The sequence below is a fragment of the Rhagoletis pomonella genome, unplaced genomic scaffold (genome assembly GCF_013731165.1).
Source record: "Rhagoletis pomonella isolate Grant_MI unplaced genomic scaffold, Rhpom_1.0 Rhpom_scaffold_03569, whole genome shotgun sequence".
NCBI lineage: Eukaryota > Metazoa > Arthropoda > Insecta > Diptera > Tephritidae > Rhagoletis > Rhagoletis pomonella.
In genome coordinates, this window is record NW_023462121.1 from 1 (window position 1) to 21,044 (window position 21,044).

The 21,044-nt window shown below is 37.8% G+C and overlaps 3 protein-coding genes and 1 long non-coding RNA gene across 5 annotated transcripts; 3 read left to right on the forward strand and 1 right to left on the reverse strand.

Moving 5' to 3' along the window:
* Positions 1-2,613: 2,613 nt before the first annotated feature.
* Positions 2,614-3,517, reverse strand: LOC118754224. Its single transcript, XR_004994869.1, has 3 exons — positions 3,227-3,517; positions 2,762-2,827; positions 2,614-2,700 (listed from the first exon to the last, which is right to left on the reverse strand). It is a non-coding gene; the product is annotated as an uncharacterized LOC118754224 (long non-coding RNA).
* A 2,077-nt stretch (positions 3,518-5,594) lies between these two features.
* On the forward strand, positions 5,595-7,757 carry LOC118754223 (hybrid signal transduction histidine kinase A-like). 2 transcript variants are annotated; one of them, XM_036489088.1, is made up of 4 exons: positions 5,595-5,810; positions 5,882-6,155; positions 6,247-6,375; positions 6,452-7,757. In XM_036489088.1, exons 1-4 carry the CDS (start codon positions 5,772-5,774, stop codon positions 7,213-7,215), a joined length of 1,206 nt encoding a protein of 401 aa, XP_036344981.1. In that variant the 5' UTR covers positions 5,595-5,771; the 3' UTR covers positions 7,216-7,757. The 2 variants fall into 2 exon arrangements, with proteins under 2 accessions (XP_036344981.1, XP_036344980.1); XM_036489087.1 differs by having other exon boundaries at positions 5,597-5,810; positions 6,449-7,756.
* A 24-nt stretch (positions 7,758-7,781) lies between these two features.
* LOC118754220 lies at positions 7,782-8,404 on the forward strand. The gene is made up of 3 exons (XM_036489085.1): positions 7,782-7,982; positions 8,044-8,288; positions 8,334-8,404. Exons 1-3 carry the CDS (start codon positions 7,810-7,812, stop codon positions 8,402-8,404), a joined length of 489 nt encoding a protein of 162 aa, XP_036344978.1. The 5' UTR covers positions 7,782-7,809.
* A 4,107-nt stretch (positions 8,405-12,511) lies between these two features.
* On the forward strand, positions 12,512-17,048 carry LOC118754221 (the record flags this gene model as incomplete). Its single annotated transcript, XM_036489086.1, has 3 exons — positions 12,512-12,756; positions 12,812-13,022; positions 16,728-17,048. Coding segments are annotated over 3 exons (579 nt in total), but the record flags the coding sequence as incomplete, so codon positions are not given.
* Positions 17,049-21,044: the final 3,996 nt, after the last annotated feature.

Consider the following 21,044-nt stretch of genomic DNA (forward strand, 5'->3'; position numbering starts at 1 on the left):
TTGTATGCATTTTTCGGTGAATCCTTGAAGTATTATTTGTGAAAAATTTTTTTTTAGTAATTTCCCCATTTTAACATATTTTTCTGCATAAAAATATCAGTTTGTGCGGCATTAACATGGTGTTTTGAAACCGTAGTTGGACCTTTCATCTATAACGATATAGACACTTCCCAATCTGGGTGGTCTTCAGTATCTTCTTCTCTTTGTGTAAACTAATCCGTGGATTTAGTACAGGGGTGCTCATCTAGTAGATCAATTGGCTCAGTTGACTCACAAAAACATCATTGTGGCTTACTTTGGCTCACTTACAACAAACACAGAATTCTTGGAAGAACAACACGCAAAATGTGTTCACGGACAAAAATCGAATGACATTCAGTTGGCCTACAACAACATCACTGTGGCTCACTTTGGGCCCTGTCACACGGTCAGTATTTATTGACGTGATCCAAGTATCGCGATATTTATTGACGGTGTAGCATGCAATATTGATGGATCGTGATCCATATCGCAAAATTTCTAAAAATTTTGAAATCTGGATCGCGGATCGCAATACCGTCAATAAATATTGAACGTTTGGCATTTTCAAAACGCGATCCATATATTTTGTCAGTACACCTTGTACTCTCATAATGCGAACATCGAAAAAGTAATCGCATTGCTGTCGCTTTTAAAAGAAGATCACGCACTCTTGGCAAACCTTGCAGATATCTCAGGAGGAAATAAGAGCTTGTAGCACCAAAGGAGATTAATACATATATCATATGTTATACCAGCGCTATTATTCTTGGCCGATGAGTTAGGAAGGTTCTGTCCGTCAGTCCTTTCAACCTAAGCTAATAATAGCCGTCATTGATTCGCCACTTCTCTGCTCGCTATATTGGAGTTCCGGTCGCTTAACGAAAAATTTGGCAAGTGAATGCTACAACAAAGTTAGCTAGCAAGAATGGACGATGGCGAGTTTGGTTGTACCTCATTGAGTTCATTCGTTTTACCACTCGCTAACCGTTGTCGAAGCGATGACGGCTAATGTTTACATTACGAAACTTTTTGCATAACACTATTTTTGTATTGGTCAACGCAAAAGTTCTTATCAGGCGTCGCGAAACATGCCAGGTATTTGCTAGTAATAGTATAAATAAAAAACTCTTGGTTCGTTTTAAAACTGCATTGAAGCATAGTACATTGTACATTAAACAGACATTTAAAATTGAATTTTACACTTTTACAGCGTTTCTATTATATGTATGCTTATGGATTACATTTAATATCCCACCAAGGAGCCTTAGAAATCATGATATTTTTTCTTTGGACTTTGTCAGAAATAATTATGCTAAACGAATTTAATTCGCCCTCAAGCTCTTTCGCTATCGCTATCGAAAACTTCAACTAAATTTAATTTCAACTACTTTTAAATAGTATGTTGAATTAGTTATTAATCATATTTTATCTTTATGCTAAATACTTTGTATGAAATAATTATTTTCTTGTTTCTGTTGTTTTATTTTTAGTAGATTAAACTGGAATAATGAGCTTCATATGAAAATGTAATTTGATCAATAAGTTATAAATATTCATGATAAATATCTACTTTTTCAAAAGATTATTTGTTAAAATTCAAGCTGCTTATTAATTACAAGTATTTATGGATTTTTAAGATGGAATCGCTGGTTCAAATCCCAGTGAACTTGAAACTTCTAAACTTTATTTTTAAGCCTTATTTTGTAATTTTCAGTGCCTAATTTATTAATATATTCGGTCTGAAATATACACTTTTTTGTGAATTTCGGAGTGAGTTCTACGCAAAATACTAATGGATGCCCCAGCCGGAATTATATGCACAAGAAATCGACTGTTAAGTGCAAGATCGACCTATCTCGGCAGCCAATTCGAAAACGTCCAATCTTAAAAAAACTTTTCAAAAACGTCGTACTTCGGAGTTTGATTGAAGAACACCCTATCTCAGAATTCGGTTCAAAAACGCCCTATCTCAGCTGCCGATTCAAAAACGCCCTATATCAGCACGTTTTCAATACATTTTGAAGTGAGACAGGGCATTTTTGAACCGAATTCTGAGAAAGGTTGTTCTTCAATCAAATTCTGAGATAATGTTTTTCAATAAAATTATGAAATAGGGCGTTCTTGAAAAGTTTTTTATATAGGGCGTTTTCGAACTGGCTCCCGAGATAGGTCGATAGGTCCACTCAGCAGTCGAAATGTTGTACACCTTTGACAACACAGAAATGAGAATTATACGCAGTAAGAGTTATAATCCCTAAGCGCGGCCAAAGGTCGCCTACACAAAAAGAATTTCTGGGCTAAAATACTGTGGTCAGCGTAGCCGGCGTTGGACTGATGAGGGTAATTTTTTCTAAGCGCCGCCGAAGGCCGCCAAATCCGAAAGGTATTCTACACAAAAACACTGTTTAACAAGTTTATATTTCAAATGTCAAATTGCAAATTTTAGACCATTTTCCAATGGTTCTCGAGGAGTCTGTAGACGTTTCTAGGGGCCCTGTGTGTTTTTTTACAAAGTTTGAACTGTGCTCTTTTTAGTCGGTTGGATATCAAGAGCCCAGAACCGTTTTAAAGAGTTCAGTTAAGAAATACCTACATATGTACATATTTCACAAATGTATTAAATATCAGCGTTTGGGTACTTACGACGAATATCTTTCTTTAGATTTTATCGATGTAAATCTGGGAATAGAAGAGAATTTGTATAGATGTATCGAAAAAATGGAATAATGCATGAACATACAAACATTCAAGTTGAAGGCTTCAACCAATTTTGTAATCCACCTGTAATTAGGGGTAGTTAGCTTTCCTGCAAAGAAATGAAGAAATTCAAATAAATATTTAATGCAATACAAAGACTGCCGAAACAAGAAAGGGTGATCATCACTATTCTATAACTGTTGCGGAAGTCCCTTTGGTATAATTATATTTTTGACCAGGAAACATATGGCATCCAATCAAGGTCCTTTCATAACCCAATATCTTTCAAAACTTTATTTTCATTAAGCTTTCAAACAAAATATGAAAGGTGAGATGGTTTAAGCTTTATCAACTGAATTGCAAGTGCATCGGATTATAGCTGATCTACAAGCGCAACAAATAACATATTCGAACACTAATAAAAAAAAAAATCGTTCCACCATTTCATGCAGCAACTTCAATAAATGAATGATAAGCTAAGCGGTTGAATAGGAAAAAAGAAACTTACACTAGTTGGGAGTTTTTAGCGATGCACTATTTTTATTTTTATTTTAGGTTGCTCTGATAGGTTTTATTGTTCTCTATAAATATTTTAATAAATAACTATTTTCACAGAAAAACAGCAGCAGCCAATTATTCACCACTTTTGAACGCAGGGTTGTTTCTAGGGATGCCGAAAAGCATCGATGCATCGAAAATATCGATGTCGCGTCGACGAACATCGATGTTTGAAGCCATGACTATCGATGTTGCTCGATACATCGATGTTTTTTTAAATTCCTAGTTTGGCGTCGCTTCGACAGCTGACTGTGGGCTCTGTCACACGATATTTGGATCGCGCACGAATGCTACATGTTCAATATTTATCAGTATTTGCATAATTTTTGAGCTGAAAGCTTATTATGACGCAAGAAATTATTTTTATTTTGTACGTAACTATAATTTACAGAGAATGCATTCCACAATTATTTTAAAATTTCCAATGTTAATTCAAATTTGTTTTGAAAGATTTTAAGCCGCGAGAGCGAAGGAAAAGGCGATGTTCGCATTATGAGAGTAAAAGATGTACTGACGAAATGTATGGATCGCGTTTTGAAAGTGCTACACGTTCAATATTTATTGACGGTATTGCGATCCGCGATCCAGATTTCAAAATTATTAGAAGTTTTGCGATATGGATCACGATCCATCAATATTGCATGCTACACCGTCAATAAATATCGCGATACTTGGATCACGTCAATAAATACTGACCGTGTGACAGGGCCCTATCAATACATGCATTTATATGAAGGTCTTGACATAACCAAAGTTGGGCAACGTCAACACCAACACAACGCGCAAAGATGGCCAACTCTCAACTTTTCAACTCTGACTTAATTTTCCTTCTTTATCAAATGCGGGCAAGAAATATTGTTTGTAATGCAACTGTTGATAATAAATTTTGATTTATCTGCCGCTGGTATGTTAATTTAGTTACCAAAAGTATTCGCTGCTAAGCTTTCATTGTAGCAAGCACGGGCGTTAAGTTCCGAACACATTGAACACGATGAGCTACGGGCCACAGCTTCCAATTTGTGATCTTCATTATCTAAACGCCTTGTCGATAACGCCATGATTTTTTTGAAAGTGGCAGCGACATTATGGATTTGTATGAGCTTGACATAAAAGAAGAGGAAGAACCTTATCTGTCCCCGGAAAAATAGATCTAGGCACAACTACAGCCGTCGCGTAGCCCGTTCGTCGCTTAAATAATTATCTACATAAGAGTACGTGCTAAAATAATTTCACAGCTGTGGTCTGTAGCTCGTCGTTTTCATTGTGTTCGGGCTATTACTCGCGCTTGTATCAAAGCATGATTCAATAATTAAAGGTTTGCTCATTATTGACATTAGACTTTTGACACTCCCTTATGGTCTGATTATGCATACTTCGCATAACTTCGCCCAACTTCGCATAAGCTTCAAATTGTAATTACGTATGTACTTTGTATGCATTTTGTGTGTATTCCATTACCCAGAAATTAGCAGCACTTTTTAAAAACTTTGTGATTTTGCTTCACATTTACTTAAGTTACACTTTTAGTGCACTGGTACAAATGGTTGTGCGAAGTATGCATAATCAGACCCTTAGCTGCCTTACAAAAGCTTTGCACACACACACGAACCCACACACAGTGCTTTGCTAAGGGAGCCGATTTTGTCGAGAGGGAGCGAGAAAACTGCTTTTTGAGCAAACCTTTTATTATTGAATCATGGTATCAAAGCGACGCCAGCGAATCGTTATTGGGAAGTGTAACAGTGGCTACACACGACGAACATGTGCGCGTACAGGCTCGGCTTGCGGTGAATGCTCGTCGTGTGTATGGCGGTTCACGAGCATGCTCGCAAAAAATCAAAAAATTTTGATTTTCAGCGAGCATGCTCCTCATTTGTAGCGTGGTTTGCGAGCATCGCATTGGTAACAAAAACAACAACTTCACTTTGTGTTGTTGCTTGCAGTGTGCACATCGGCGGATAAGTGCAGCCAAGTCATGTGAGCCATTGAATTTTTGATGAATGAGGCCAAATTACTATGGAATGTGCATACATAGAAGTAAAATATAAATAAATTTAAGTAACACATACATTAAAAAAAGAAAGTCATAAGATTTGAATTTCATCATCGGCGTCTTTGCTATTCATCTTTCCGCTATGACGACAAAATCACATATGAGCCGCTCACCGTCTGTGGCAAAGAACAGCGAGCATGTTGGCGTACGTGTTCGTCGTGTGTAGACAGTGTAAAGAATCGGTATTGGGTACCGAAAAGCAAGTATTGGGTAGCGAAATCATTTGAAGTTTTGGGTACCAAGTGTTGGGTACCGCCAATTCAGCACATCACTATTTGTCAAATATTTCAGTTGCTTTCATGATCCATATGTATATGCAAAATTTCTGTTCCTGCGTTGTTGAATTTGGATAATTCTGTGCGTTTATACCTATTTTCTTCGCTAGACTTTTGAAATTCTAGAGTAGTTCCAAAGGAAGTAAATCCAAAGTAAAGGCGAAGGTATGTCGGATATTAAACGGGACTCCAGCCGTTCGCCTGAGGTAAGTTGGAGCGCGCGCATTATATATTTGAAGTACATACCATAACGGTTCCATTTATTTCTGCTATTTAGAACGGCTATTTGGATGATTTGATAGCTGACACAAGTTCACTGATAGCATCCGTTTACGAAATATTAGAAACGCCACGACGACCTACAGCAGTAACGGCGACGCCATTACTTGGGCGCAGATCACACAACAACAGCGACAGCAGTGGCCAACTTGGCGGCTCAAATTCAAGTTCTAATTCGCCCAAGTCTCCAAAGACACCACGCCTGTGCCCATTAAACCGAGTACCCCTTTCAACACCATCAACCAGAGAAATTGACAGAGAAATCAACAGAAGTAAAGCTTACAAATCAATTTAAATAATCAAATATTTAGCCAATATTATTACAATTATATACGTCTTATCATTATCTGTATTACTTTCTAGTTGATCGTTTTTGTGAAATGTTGGAGCATAATTTACGCTCAGTAGCACAGCAACCAGAGCAACTGATCGAGGGGCGGTTAGATTCAACTTCACCAAACAGCCCAGCCCGTGGAGCTGTCAATAGATCTCGTAAGCTAAAACAATAAAACATTCATACATATATAAATTCAAAAGGTCTAAGCTTTCATTGTATATATTTCAGCAGGTAATACTTCCCAGCGTGTTTCCGAACAAATTCTAAATCAGAATAGCTCTCCAACTCCAGACGTAGTTTTGGTTGATCTTAGTGATTCAATGAATATGCCTGCCCCAATAAGACCTCCGAATCAATTAAATATGAGTGACGATGTAATCATTGTAACGCCAAGTGAAGATGAAATCGTTGATCTTTGCACGCCTACAATCGTTCGAAAGATCTTTCATTGTAGAACCAACTTTAATGATAGGATGTTTCCAAATTCCGATGTGAATGTAATTGGTACTATAAATGGTGGCGGAACAGCCGAAATTCCGATTGCACAACCAACAAACGACGATAGACCTTCATGGCGACGCTCATTATCCTCGTATATGTCTAGGGAAAGGCCAAATGTTGCCAGTTCATCGCGTAATTCCGTTTCAACAGCAACTTCAAGAGCAAGTATTGGCAACGTTAAGAATCGGAGCAACAACCAAAATAAGAATCGTGCAAATAGAGCGCCTGGTGCGCCTTCTAACGTTTCCGTCGCCACTGTAACGACCAACAACAGCACCAGCAGCAACAACAATAACAACAACAATAACAGCGGTCGTGCACCACTAATGTGTGCAGTATGCATGGAAAGCAGCATTAATAATCAACCTACCTCTACCAAATGCGGCCATGTATTCTGTGCTAATTGCATACGCCAAGCTTTACGGTTGACACGCAAATGCCCCATGTGCAACACAAAGCTGACGCCAAGCATGCTGTTTCGTATATATGTTTAAGTGAAGTCTGAAACTTGAGACAAAGATGAAATTGCACTTTTGCGTTTAAGACAAAGCAGACTGGTTTTTGCAAAGTTCCGAATGTCTAATTAGCACCGTCTTACATGTTATCTGTTGCTCTGATTCTGTCAATAGAAATTTAATGTTTGAATGTATATCCATAAGTGATTCTATTTAGCAAGAACTTACTGAATTTTGTTTTACCAAAATTAAATTAGTCCACACATAAGTTGTTATTACGCTTATTGTAATTATAAGACGGATCATTATATGCTATGTTTTTTCCATTATTTATATTTCAAACTTGCGCTTGCATTCACTTACATACATATTTATACTGGCTTTTGAAATTTAAGTGTCATACTTTGAGAGCAGGTTAACGGTCCTAATATTCTTTAATTAATTTTCTTCCAAACACTCTTTGTAAACAAGCTAAAACTCTTTGAATAGTCGAAATTATAGAAAACGAAAATGTAAAATTTCTGAACGACTTCTTTTCATGGTAAACAACTAATAGGTATCATTGCGGCTCTTTAAAAATTTTATTTTTTTTCTACTCGGCGTTAACGTAAACATTTCTAGTTCAAAACTATTATGAAGGTCAGCTTCAAGCGCCGAAGCAAATTCAAAGTCGTTCTTACCCATTACGAATCCACAGTCAAACTTCTGGTGACAAGTTTTACGATATTAGAAATCTCAGCGTTAAGAAAATCGTGGCCCATGATAGAGCCAAAAAGAAAGATGTTGTCACAAAAAATAGCTCTTGAGTAAGCATCTATTCAGAAGGTGATAAAAAATGCCTTAAATTATATTTTTTTCTTTTTCCAGTGCATATACTGAAAATCCAGAATGGGCTGAACTCTTTCGCTTCGATGGGAAGACTGAAAACAATTCGTTAATTTATCATCCTCTATGTGCGTTGGATATTTATGGTACCACCATAAAGACCAATCTTGATACGAATTATGCCATAGTGAAAATAATCCTACTAATACTAGAAAAACATTGGAATCGTTTTATTCCAATGCCTTATTTAAAGGTAAAGCATTGTGGGAGGTTGTGCATGTACATATGTGCATATTTTTGTGTGTACATATTATGTATGTATGTATATTTAGTTCTTCAGGATTTTCTTGAATGCGTTAAACATCAAGTACTCGAGGAATTGCATCTACGGATGGGTCATTAGCGTCGTTGAGGATCAAACTTTGCAAACGAATCGTTTGTCCGTAAAGCATTTCTGCTACCGATGCTCCCAGATCATCCTTTACTGCTGTTCTTAGACCAAGGAGAACTATGGGTAAAACGTCAACCCAATTGGAGTTAGCCTTGTGGCATTTCAAAGCGGCCTTTAAGACCCGATTCCATCGTTCAACCAATCCGTTCGCCTGGGAATGGTGGCTTGTGGTATGTATGTGGTTAGCCCCCAGGAGCTTAACTAGTTGCTGAAAAAGGCTGCTCTCGAATTGTCGTCCTTGGGCAGTGGTGATAAACTTCGGAACACCGATTCTGCTTATCCAACCTTTAAGTAGCTCCTTGGCCACGGTTTCTGCTGTCATATCCGTCGGGGGAATGGCTTCGATCCACCGCGAAAATCTATCGACGCATGTCAAACAGTAAGTGTAGCCGTTCGATGATGGAAAAGGCCCCACTATGTCGATATTTATATGCTCAAAGCGTCTACTAGGCACAGTGAATGTCCCCAACTCACTCCTCGTGTGCCGCGATACCTTGCACCGCTGACAAGCAGGGCAAATTCGTACCCGCGCGCGTATATCTGAACTCATACCTTTCCAGACGAAGTCCTTGGATATGAGTTTAACAGTTGACCTTGCCCCAGGCTGCGCTAAGCCATGCACCGCGTTGAAAACTACTTGCCGCAGCGGTGTCGGAATATATGGCCGTAAGTGAGCAGTCGAGTTATCGCAAATTACTTCCAGGTTCGTACCTGGCTGCGTGTGTCTCACCAACTGTAGTGAGGTGCTGCCGTTTAGTTACTCCCTTAGTTCGATGCTGCTCTTTTGTTCGTTGTGTAGCAACTGCAAATCCACTGGCGATGGCGTTGTAAATGTCTCAATCCGGGGTAGCAAATCGGCGACGAAGTTGTCAGCTCCGCTGACGTGCCTGATGTCGGTTGAAAATTGGCTTATAAAATTTAACTGCCGTGTCTGACGGGGTGAAAGTTTCTCCTACATCTGGTCGAATGCATGTACCAACGGCTTATGATCCGTGAATATGGTGAAACTGGTACCTTCCAGAAAATAGCGAAAGTGTTCTATCCACTTGTATATCGCCAGCAGCCCGCGATCGAAGGTACTATATCTGCGAAAAGAAACCTAATGGTTGCCACGCTCCGTCTACTAGTTGTTGTAGCGCCGCCCCCATAGCAAAGTCTAACGGGATATGCAATCCGTGCGGCATTGGCCGATTGCGTTTTTAGTTCTTTCAAACGCCCTAGTTGTCTCAGTCGTCCAGTTAAGCTTGGTGTGGTCATTTTTCTTACAAGGGTCCATAATTTTTTGCACTGGCGCCTCGACAGCGGCGACGTGTGGCAAAAACCTCCGGTAAAAATTTACCGCTCCAAAAAACTGCGGACTCGTGCACTTCCTTCTGTTGCTTGCAATCGAGGATGTCTTTTAACTTTTCGTGGCAGAGGTCTTATGCCGTTTCGCGTCACCAGGTGGCCTAGAAACTCCACCTCAGGCTGCGCGATTTGGCATTTATCGCTGTTTATAACAATACCACATTCCCTATATCGCTGGAATAACTGCTCGAGATGCATTTCATGTTCCTTCGCTGACTTGGACGCCACCAGTACAACGTCCAAACACGGAAAAAACAAACGGTAATCCCCTAACGGCCTCATAAATAAACCTCTGGAATGTTTGGGCCGCGTTCCGTAATCCGAATGTCATAAATGTGAATTCAAACAATCCAAATGGTGTTATTATCACAGTTTTCAGCACATCCGCCGGGTTGACTGGGATTTGGTGATACGCCTTCTTGCAGTCCACTATGGAAAATATAACCTTTCCGTGCAACTCACAAGCGAACTTCTGGATGTGACGAACGGGATAGCTGTCTGCGATAGTCTTAGCATTTAAGAGTCTGTAATCCCCGCAGGGACGCCAGGACTCATTCGGCTTCTTAACCATATGTAAAGGACTGGCCCACTGTCCTTTCGACCTTTGACATATTCCGCGCTCCAGAAGGTATTCAAACTCCTTCTTCGCAATCTCTAGCTTTTCGGGTGAGAGCCGTCGTAGCTTCTGCGCGATAGGTTCTCCTTCCGTTTCTATATAGTGCTGAGTTGATGTTGCCTGCTTCACTAGCTTCTTTGAGTCGTCCGTCAAGTCGGCGTAGCGCACCAACAGCCTGTGGAAATTATCTGCTCCCCTAAGTGAAACAGTATTTTGTGGCAGTTTGGCAGTCTGGCACACTGTATGCAATTTTGTCTTTTGATCTACAACGAGTTTGTTTTTAATGTCTACTAAAATGTCGAAATTATGCAAAAAATCAGCCCCTATAATCGGCCCAACCAAACTTTCTATTTAAACCCACATCCAATGTTAGGTATTTTCTTCCATACGTGTTAATTTGTGTATTGTTTGCTGCAATCAATTTCATCGGTGAAAGTACTCAGATATCTCACAGCCCAATAGGCGAGATCTCGAACTAGAAATGTGATCAAATTTAGCCAAACTAAATACATAACGTGTTACGTGATTAAAAACCACTTCAATTTTATGGGCAGATTGAGAATTAAACTTGCTGTACATACATTCAGGATAACAGATTATTGGCAAAATCAGTTGTAGTGCAAGTTTTCTCCTGATGTCGTCCGGCGTAGGTTCGTCACTTTAGACACAAGTTTAAGTCACTTATTATTAATATATAGGTTAGGTATGGCAGAAAAGGCAATGCGACGTTTAGAAATTTGTAACACATAGGAATTATCACTGTTAAGACAAAGCTAACTTTTTATCGCCCAAGATGATATAGACGACAGATCACAGTTAAACCTAGAGCACAAGGAGACTGATTGGTCATGGGGTCCTGACAAGTAGAGCTGAATAACGTCTGCATATGCATGCATTTGCACGGACTTGCATGCACTAAAAATGTCATTTATAAATAAACTTACTAGCAGCGGTCCCAGTATTGAGCCTTGGGGCACACCAGAGGTATAAGACTAGAATATTCGGTACCGACCCTTACACGCTGAGTCCTACCCTCTAGGTAGCTGCTCATCAGTCGTACAGCAGACTCCCCGAAACCCATATTATTACGTAATTTGACGCATTGAATTTAAATGACTGGCCGACATGCACAACCAGAGAGGAAATTATGGTGTTGCAAGCAGGAGCACAAGGTGATACAGCACGATTGACCAACACATCATTAAGCTCTTCAGGGTTAATTAAACAGTCAGGACTGTCACTAACATGTACACGCAGGTTTTATAGATTACGCCACAAAACATTATTCCGAAGTAGTGGTTTTAACATTTTACCAAAGAACTTGCACTTTTCACACTTAATAAGAGCAGTTCGGTTCGGTTCTTCTTCCAAATAGAGTACGACTTGTTACGTTTTATTTATAATCATAGACCGAACAACTTTGTTGAACCAAGGGAACGACGGTGCTCGATTTAGAAGAGTGCGTACTGGGACATGAGCCCTGAATAAGCTTACAACATTTTCATGCAGAAAGCTCAACTTTTCATTTACAGAGCTTAGGCTCCAACAACCACTCCAATCAATGCGGGATAAGTCAGAAGATAGACTATCAATATTTATCCTACGATAGTCAGGAAAGTTATGTGGACTACATATTGTAGTCCCGTTTTAACTAAATGATTTGGCATGAAATAAAAAATAGTACCATTGGAAGTGATGAAAGCGGTAGGAATTAAAAGTAATTAGACGTTCCCACGACAGTCGGGTCTACGTAACCGGAACGACCCAGATTTATAACTGGCCAGGGACTGTCACTCCACCAACACTCCCCAAAATCTCTTTGGGGAATTTGTATGCTGTTACCACAACAACAACAAAAGTAATTAGAGAAAACTATTCATCTAAATGATAATTACACTAGTTTACATCCGAAAAAGAAAAAAAATAAATTCCATTCAGGAAGTGTGATTGAATTATTCCACTTTTTATGCTGCTTCCAAAAACCATCCCTGTGGGTGGGAGTGTCATATTTTAGAAAAAGCTACCCCGAAAAGTGACAATGAAACTACACACATATTTTTAGCAGTAAAACGGATATTACAAATGGGTAATCAAAAAGAAATAGTTTTCTTAACACTTTTATACTAAATAGTCTTAATTTACTAATAAAATCAGATTCATATATCGAGGTCGTAGCTGAGAAAAAACTTCCGGCAGTGTTTCCAAAACCATTGGAGTCGTTTGATAGGAAACCAATCGTAAATGATTTGGGGCTAACGCAGACTGAGATTAAATCACTACAAAATGCTTGGAACATTATAAAGAAGAAGCAACGGCAAGCTGGCGTCACCATATATATAAAGTGTATAAAGCTGTATTATGAGCTAACCCATACTAAACTTGATTATACATTACAGTCTCTTCTCCGAGAATGAACAACTCTACGAAATGTATCGTACTCGTAATGGCAAATTGCATACCGAATTTGCGGCACAGCATCAAAAAATAGTGTTGGGTGTATTTCAAATGATCGTTGAGCAGTTGGAAAATACACGTTTTATTAAGACACTTCTTAAAGAAGTATCGGCTAAACATCTATCTGTACATGTGTCGCACTACCATTGGCAGGTAAGGGGGGTAGTGATACAGATAGAAGTTATAGAAACTATTTCGGAAATCACCACATCTACCCAGCATACTTCCTCATAGCACTCACTGGGATTTGAACCAGTGAACTGCGTTGGACGCTGGACATACCGAGCTAAAAATACAATAAAGACAGACACTCCAAACACGTCAGCAACATACATACCTCTAGCATTATACGTAACGCTATTATCGAGATTGCGAAAGATGACCCTACCACCTGCTCATACAAAACGGCAAAACGACATATATAAACACTGAAGAAACGTATATGTATTACCTAAGAAAACCCTAGTAAACCCCAATTTAGATTTCCATCTATAGGTGGTTAGACAATCCCTTATCATCTAATGCGAAATATCTGGGAGTCATTTTCGACACAAAATTAACTCAACTTGGAGAAACGTAAAGTGAGGGTCTACATCGCTAACTATAACTTCGATGGACTCCACAGTAGGACTCACTTCCTAAGGGAAGATTCGTTCTCGGACCACAGATACATCGACTTTCAACTTGGCGGGGACGCTACTTGCTCTGCGCCAATGCGAATCTTGAAAAAGAACAAATAACCAGACCACGATGCCACCTAGGATACGATTCACTCAGGCCATTGATGAGGCGGTGGTTAATTTAACCGCTGCCCTACGTGTCAGTTTAGATACGGCTTGTCCGTCTCGTCCACCTCTTAGCCGTACGCATGTTTCCTGGTGGAACAAGGAGCTTCATAGGTTGAGGGGTGAGTCGAGAAAACTTTTAAACCGAGCCCTCAAAACTAATTTTGAGTTGGACTGCACGTTAAGAGATTTTAAGAGGCTAATTTGCTCTTTGAAGAATACAGCAGCGGGATGGAAACCTTGCTTTCAAACGTCTAGGCTGGTAAAAGTTCTGAAAAAGGATCAAACCACAAAGCAGGGTTCGCTGAAGAGGCCTGATGGCTCCTTAACGAAGACTAGGGTTGAGACTCGCTCTGTTCTTCTAAAGATTCAATTTCCTCGAATTCATGTGATGGTTATGCCTTCCTATCCATGGACTGGAGAGGTACAAGGTATAACTGGTTTGTTGCTAGAACTATGGCGAATAAAGATGCCATACGATATGCTATTGAGTCTTTTGACAGTTTCGAATGGCACGGTCCGGGTGGCATCCTACTTACTGTACTTAAAGAAGGTGTTGGGCTTTTGTTGGCGACCTCGAAAAAGATTTTAATAGCGTCGCTTGTACTTGCTTACACACCACAACCTTGGAGGCTGGCTGATGTCCCCTTTTTACCTCCGTCATGCAAGCTAAAATGTCTGGAAAGATTAGTAGAGTAGCGCATTCGCAGGGGGGCGCTCTCATCAAATCCTCTGTCTTTGCATTAACATCCCTATCAGGCGTGGAAATCCTATCATACGGCTTGGAAAAATCTGGTTGCTTGAACTAGCAATGCCATCAATAGGAAAGAATTCGCCTTGGGCAGTTTTGTAGACATATAGGGTGCTTTTGACAATGCCACCTTCGACAATTCTGTTCTACGGTATGGGGTAGAGATGCTGCACTGGTAAATTGGATTCATTTAATGCTGGCGCAGCGTGTCATCAGGATTCAGGCAGAAGGAGGTCAATATGTCACGTACGGAGTGAACAAGGGCTGCTCTCATGATCGTGTGCTTTCCCCTTTGCTCTGGTGCCTGGTATTGATTCTCTTCTAGACGCATAATCAGCTATGCGTCAGTGGTATGGTGGAGCAGACTCTCAATCAAGAGCCTGAAAAGTCTGCTTGCTAAACTTCAAAAAACTATTGCCGTGTGCTGTACGGGAGCTTCCTCTCCAACACCTAGCGTTGCACTGCTGCACTTACCGTCACTTTGACTAAAAATAAACGGATGTTGGTATAACACTGAGTGATGTGAGGAGGAAATTGCTGGCGGAAGTACCTGTGTCTTTTCAGTGCCACAGGATAGTAAGCCAACATTACCTTTGTTGCGCTTCTGCCTCACCTTTGCAAGAATGAGGTATGAGACATTTGGCCGCGATATGTTGAGAAACGAACACCTGAGGTTTTTGACATCAAAACAGTACAACCGACGGCATACAGTCTGAGTTTTGTTTTTTGCACGCGTTGTTGGTGCCTGGTTCCGACAAAAAAAAAGACTCACTTAGTCGTCCTGTAGAAAGCGAATGACTTTGGCCAGAAAAATAACAGCAAAGCTGTTAAGTAGGTCAAGGGTGGAAATATTTAGAATTATAGCGCCCATTAGCGGCTATTAGCTGGTAGGAAATCATGCTCTTAGAATAGGACTTCCTTACAACAATATATCCCGGTAAGTTGAGTTGGAGAAACCAGCCCATAGTCATATGCCAGATTTGGTTGATTACACTGTTCAGGATATTATGGAAATCGTCTTGGATTTGCATCTGTATAGCGGATACGATTGTGGGGCCCATAGAAAGATTAGGCCATGGTCTGTTTGACGCGAAACTCGGTCGGTACACTCAAAAAAAAAATCCTCTTAATTGAAGGAAAACAGCAATCAAAATAAAGAAAAAATGGGAACGAAATAGCACTGAAGAAGTTTTATCCTCTTTCCATGCCCAACATTTATTCAAAATGATAGATTACATCCACGGTTCCATATTTTCGTGTACGTTTTTACACATTCCAAAGAAAAATTACTCATCGGGAGAATTTTTTATTCATTCGGAAGAATTTTCGACCTTAAAGTAAGGAGAGTTTTTCTAGAGTGCAAGGCCACAAAAATCGTTTGTATTAAAAAATGGAAAAATAAACAATTGGGCATTATTATTGGGAGACTTCCGAAGACAAACAGAGTTTTTCGATCGAGAAATATTGGTTTTTGAAGAGATCTCTTCTACCATTTCTACGAAAAATTGTTGTTCTTCATACAAAATACAAGGCAAATTTTGAGCGCTTTGAGCGACCCCTAAACATTTTTTGATTTCAAAAAAAATAAATATACATATATACTTTTTTCGGCATAGAACAACCGCTTGGGGTGGGAGCACAGATGTACATACATACATATCGCCACCTCAAAAAGTCATAACTAATAAGAAATTCAAAATTCGCTTTTTGATTTATATGATGGAATTCATCGAATTACAGCTCCCCACATTAGTTTATGGAAAAAAAAAAAAAAAAATTACTCACGACTTTTTCCATTTCATTTACGATATTGTTACGTCCTTTTGCATTTCAGGTGACGATATGTACATATATATTCATTACGGCGTGTCAATTTGTATGGGAGATTATTTCGACTATGCGCGTATAGCACAGAAGGATTCTACATGTAATTCTAAGAAAATTTCCTAAAGAAACCATGTTTCTAAAATCGTAAAGAAGTGCTTAAATTTTTCATTTATAGTTTTCTCAAAATTTCCACTAGAGGGCGCTATAGTGAAAATTTACAAATTTTCTTCGAAACCTACTATGGCAATTTGGTAAACTCCAAATTGATTTTAGACTAATGGTTTCTTTGGAAAATTTGCTTAGAATTTCATGAAGAATCCTGCTATGCTATACGCGCATACTCCAAAACACTGACCCGCCCTAATATTCATACTTCAGTTAGAGCAAAATCATCGTCATGCACAAATGATCCATATTATAAAATTACAGGCTATTTAGTCTTTGATTTTAGTTTAATTGTTTGTATTAAAACATCTTTTTCGCCTTTTACTGCAGCTTTATACAAACGAAGTCAAACGATATTTTGTGGAGACATTGAGTGGTCACAGTTCGCCAACTTTTGTTCGTGCATTGGATACTCTTATGGATAGTGTCTGCAAATTTAATGTAACAGAATAATCGATGAAAAATATAATTATAAAATTTCGCATAATATACGTAATACGTTTTTGAACCACGATTTCTATAATTCTTTTTTCAAGAAAAGGTGTTACCTCATAGGTGGTCCCATACTAATTTGGTTTAAATCCGATCAATGGATCATGAAGAAATTAACTATCGTTAAATTTGTATCTTACATTTTTGTATAAGAATTGAAGTCGATTTTGTTTTTTGCTTAAAAATTACTTATAATTTACCATCAGTATATTAAAAATCACTTGTTTACTTAAAAATTACTTGTTTGAATAATAGTTGTTAAACAAGAAGTCGTGATGTGGTTAAATTTGGGTGATAGGTAGGTAGTTTAATTGTGCCTAGGAAGCAGTTCGCAGTTTTCGATCCCATACGGATCCTTCGGTTTGATTAGACAGTCCAGTTGGAAAAATTTAGTCAAATTGAGTGGCCACATCGCCGTCCCACAAGTTGTTACAGTAAGAATCTAAATAAATATTTAGTCTAAATGCGCGAAGCTTAATTGAACAATGACAATGATCTCACCAGAATTGAGAGTGGCGGCTTTTTGAGCCCAAGAGGAACATGTTTTGGCTTTCGCTGAATAATTTTGAGGGGACGGTGAGCCAGGCCAAAGCGCTGTTACCCGCGTGGACATCAAAGTAGATATATACTCATGGACCTTAGAAGTGCCAGATCGAAATAAAAAAAAAAAGATTTTTGCAACGAATTCGAAACGAAATAAAAATAATCGATGCAGGAAGAAATCGTCAAAAAATAAATCGATCTTCCAAGATCTAATCATTTATATTGACAAATAACGTTTTTAACTTAATTTTTATAATGAAACGAAACACGGCGATCTGGCCAAAGTTTTATTGTGAGTAATTTTTAAAACATACATACATTGTTCATAATGGTTTCAACATCCAGATTTATTCAAAAGCTATCAACTTGCTAACAATCCGTAAATACTTTTGAAAAAAACCACAAAAATGTGAGATAAGGTTTTTCAATAGAAACTTCAAAAATTCTTTTCCCACGTCCACGTGCCCATCTTCTACTAAATGTGTCTTAACATCTGTCAAATTTCTGTTTAACTTTATCCCGTTTTCTCATGTGGGCAACTTGCTATCTTAACATATCACTTTCAAAATGGCATCAAGCTAATCAGATCGATCTCTACCCAATAGAAATAGTGCAGTAAAACATAAACTGAGTTGTCAAAATAGAACTAATAAATCGGCAAAAAGTCAAATAGGAAGGGCTAGATTAATTGATCTTCGATTTAATCGATTTTAAAACGGCATCTCTAATGCACATACACATGCATGTATCTTCCTTATCGACGTGACTAAGACAAGGATTAGAGACCGGTTGAGATCGGTCAAGTAGTTTTTGTGATACACATACATGATATAAGTGGGCGGTGCCACCTCCATTTTTCTAAAATTTCCTGAATAAATATTGATGAACTACTTAGTCACACTAGTCAAAAAATCTGAAAGCACTTAAACAATATAAATTCCAGGCCGTAGTTAGGAAAAGTCGCCTAACTTCAACGTTTACGCGATTGCAATAAATGAGTCCTCAGTTTATTTAAAAATAGATTTATTTTAGATAGTACTCCATATTTTGAAGCTGTAGATAGAGAAATGGGGGTCTTTTCTTAATTTATCCTATAAAAAATCCCAACAAGTCTGGACTAGGCAATAGATTTTTATAAACTATTTTAAAAGCATATATACCCTCCTCTCAGATCATATTCGATCTTTGAAATCGAATCAAAAATAGTCATTCAAAAACTTATAAATCTACAAAATCGTATTTCTGACCTAAATCGACAGGTCGCAACCTCTAAATGACCTTTAAAAAAATCTATAAAAATTGGCAATAATATTTCTCATAAAAACGAATAAAATTAGGAGGTACATATTTATGTACATATATTGGGTATGAGGCAAACTAGATATGTAATGTAAGTTCCACTTCTCCAGTGTGACCCAGGCGCGCTTACTTTTCTGTCAAAAATAAAAGTTAAAATTTGACTTTTTTCGATAAATTTTAATTGAAAAAAAAACAATCAAAGTAAAAATGCAGTCCCTTTTAATTGCACTTCTCTATATTCTGTTAATATATTTCCCTAAACAATTCATTCTAAAATTTTAATTTCTATTTTTGATAGAAAAAATAAATTAATGCTGGATTTCCACTTGGCATTAAATGGCAAAAATGACAAAGTAGGGCATTAAAAATAAATCGTGTCAGTACATTAAACAAATTGTCATTAAGTTCATTTTTGTCATTCAATTCATTTCAATGCCTAGTGGAAATTCGTCATAAAATGTTTCTTTGACTGAAATAAATTTTCACACTTTTATATTGAATGAAAAAATAGAAGTAAAAATTTTTTACTGAAAAAACAAAAGGCGAACTTTAACTTATGACTGAAAAACTAAAAGTAGAATTTAAATATTTTTTTTTTTGGCCAAAAATCTGCTATTTGGCATCCTTGGCTACCCTCGAAATAATATACTGAATGGTGGTAATAAGCTAAATTATTATTGAAAGCCTCAAAAAAATTAAACTTTTATCATACTCTGCAATCATGGAACTAAGCCCCAGTGATTGACATAAAAATAATCAAATGCATCGGGGAATATGTATTGCGGCGTGCATCGCTATTTCTTATAAAATCATTTTACTAACCAAAAAGTGTCGCATTTTGATTGCCCCTTTCTCTTTTCGTGTTCGATTGTAAAATAAGGGCAACCGGTCACATTCTTGTAAGGCACACACATTTTTCACCGTGAAAGGGCAACATTTTTTGATAGAAACGTCATCAGTTGCCAAATTAGAGCATAATTTACTATAACAGTTTTAAATTTATAAGGGTGGAGGTACATATGCATATACATTTTACATACTTACTTATCCTATAACTTACTAAAAATGCAGCTAAAAATTGTTGGAAAGTTACGCATACGCCCCGGTGTTAGACAAACGAGCTTCTAAAATTTATATTAAAAACTGAACCGAAAATACCTATTGCAACTTATCAAATTCAAGAAGGAATAATATGTTATTCTGAACTCGGTAAATAAAGCATAAAAGCAACAACAGTTTCTAAGCTTTGCACATCACAATGCCCAATACTCCATCAACAAAAAGTTGGGATATGCGATTAAATAATGTACATTATTTTTTAAAATTCCCTTTATATTATAAAATCAAATAGATAATTTTTTTATAAATATTATGTACTATTGTATGTTATATAAAGTTATTATAAACGTATTAGGTTATGACCATACCAAATGCTTTGACACTTAAATTTACGATTTTCAAAAAGTGGAGTTAGCCGATGTGTGCACTGAACGGCTCATTAGTAAGAACAGTTAAACATTGTTCAAATGTTACTGATTTACACACATACGTACATGAATAAATACCTGCAATTGCTTGCACATATGTATGTATGTATGTAAATTACTTTATATACAAGAACAGTTACGAATAAACAAAGTACTCGTATTTACACTTGCGACCACGACTCGGCTTTATTTAAAAGGGCCCGGCTGACTAGCGGCTATATTAGTTAGTAGCCGACTGACTGTCTTTAGGATGCGGTTAGCATCAATTTCATGTGCACAACATACATACATATGTACATCGCTACAATACTCTACTTATTTAAATTCGCATTTACCTTAAGAACTTTAGTTTCTCATTGACTTTTGTGCTGTTTAAAGTGAAATGTTGGTGCTCCAATTGAAATAGTTTTTTGTAGTTAAAGTGAAAAAGAATATTGTAAAATTAGGTATGAAGAACTAATACCCATTTAATATATTGTCTAAAAAGGATATTTTTTTTGCTCAGTTTAATTATTGTGGCTGTAAATTTTATTACGAAATAAAAAAAATATTGCTCGAGGCGAAATGTCGGAAAAAGTGGTTACCATAAAGAATATGTCGGTGGACGGTAGTAAGATAAAGGTAAGTAGGTTTTTTATACCTTTCATGAGCATGAAATGGTATTATAACTTTGGTCCGATGTTTGTAAGTACCAGAACAAAAAGAGATAGACCCATTAAAATGTATACTTATTTGATCAGAACGTCGAGCTGAGTTGATTTATCCATGTCCGTCTGTCCGTCTGTCCGTCTGTCCGTCTGTCCGTCTGTCCGTCTGTCCGTCTGTC

What these genes read in the sequence shown, in the direction of transcription:
- LOC118754223 (XM_036489087.1), top strand. Translation starts at nt 5,772, where the DNA reads ATGTCGGATATTAAACGGGACTCCAGCCGTTCGCCTGAG. An exon ending in ACTCCAGCCGTTCGCCTGAG is followed by an intron (nt 5,811 to 5,881) that starts GTAAGTTGGAGC and finishes TCTGCTATTTAG; the next exon opens with AACGGCTATTTGGATGATTT. An exon ending in TGACAGAGAAATCAACAGAA is followed by an intron (nt 6,156 to 6,246) that starts GTAAAGCTTACA and finishes ATTACTTTCTAG; the next exon opens with TTGATCGTTTTTGTGAAATG.
- LOC118754220 (XM_036489085.1), top strand. Translation starts at nt 7,810, where the DNA reads ATGAAGGTCAGCTTCAAGCGCCGAAGCAAATTCAAAGTCGTTCTTACC. An exon ending in TCACAAAAAATAGCTCTTGA is followed by an intron (nt 7,983 to 8,043) that starts GTAAGCATCTAT and finishes TTCTTTTTCCAG; the next exon opens with TGCATATACTGAAAATCCAG. An exon ending in GAGGTTGTGCATGTACATAT is followed by an intron (nt 8,289 to 8,333) that starts GTGCATATTTTT and finishes ATGTATATTTAG; the next exon opens with TTCTTCAGGATTTTCTTGAA.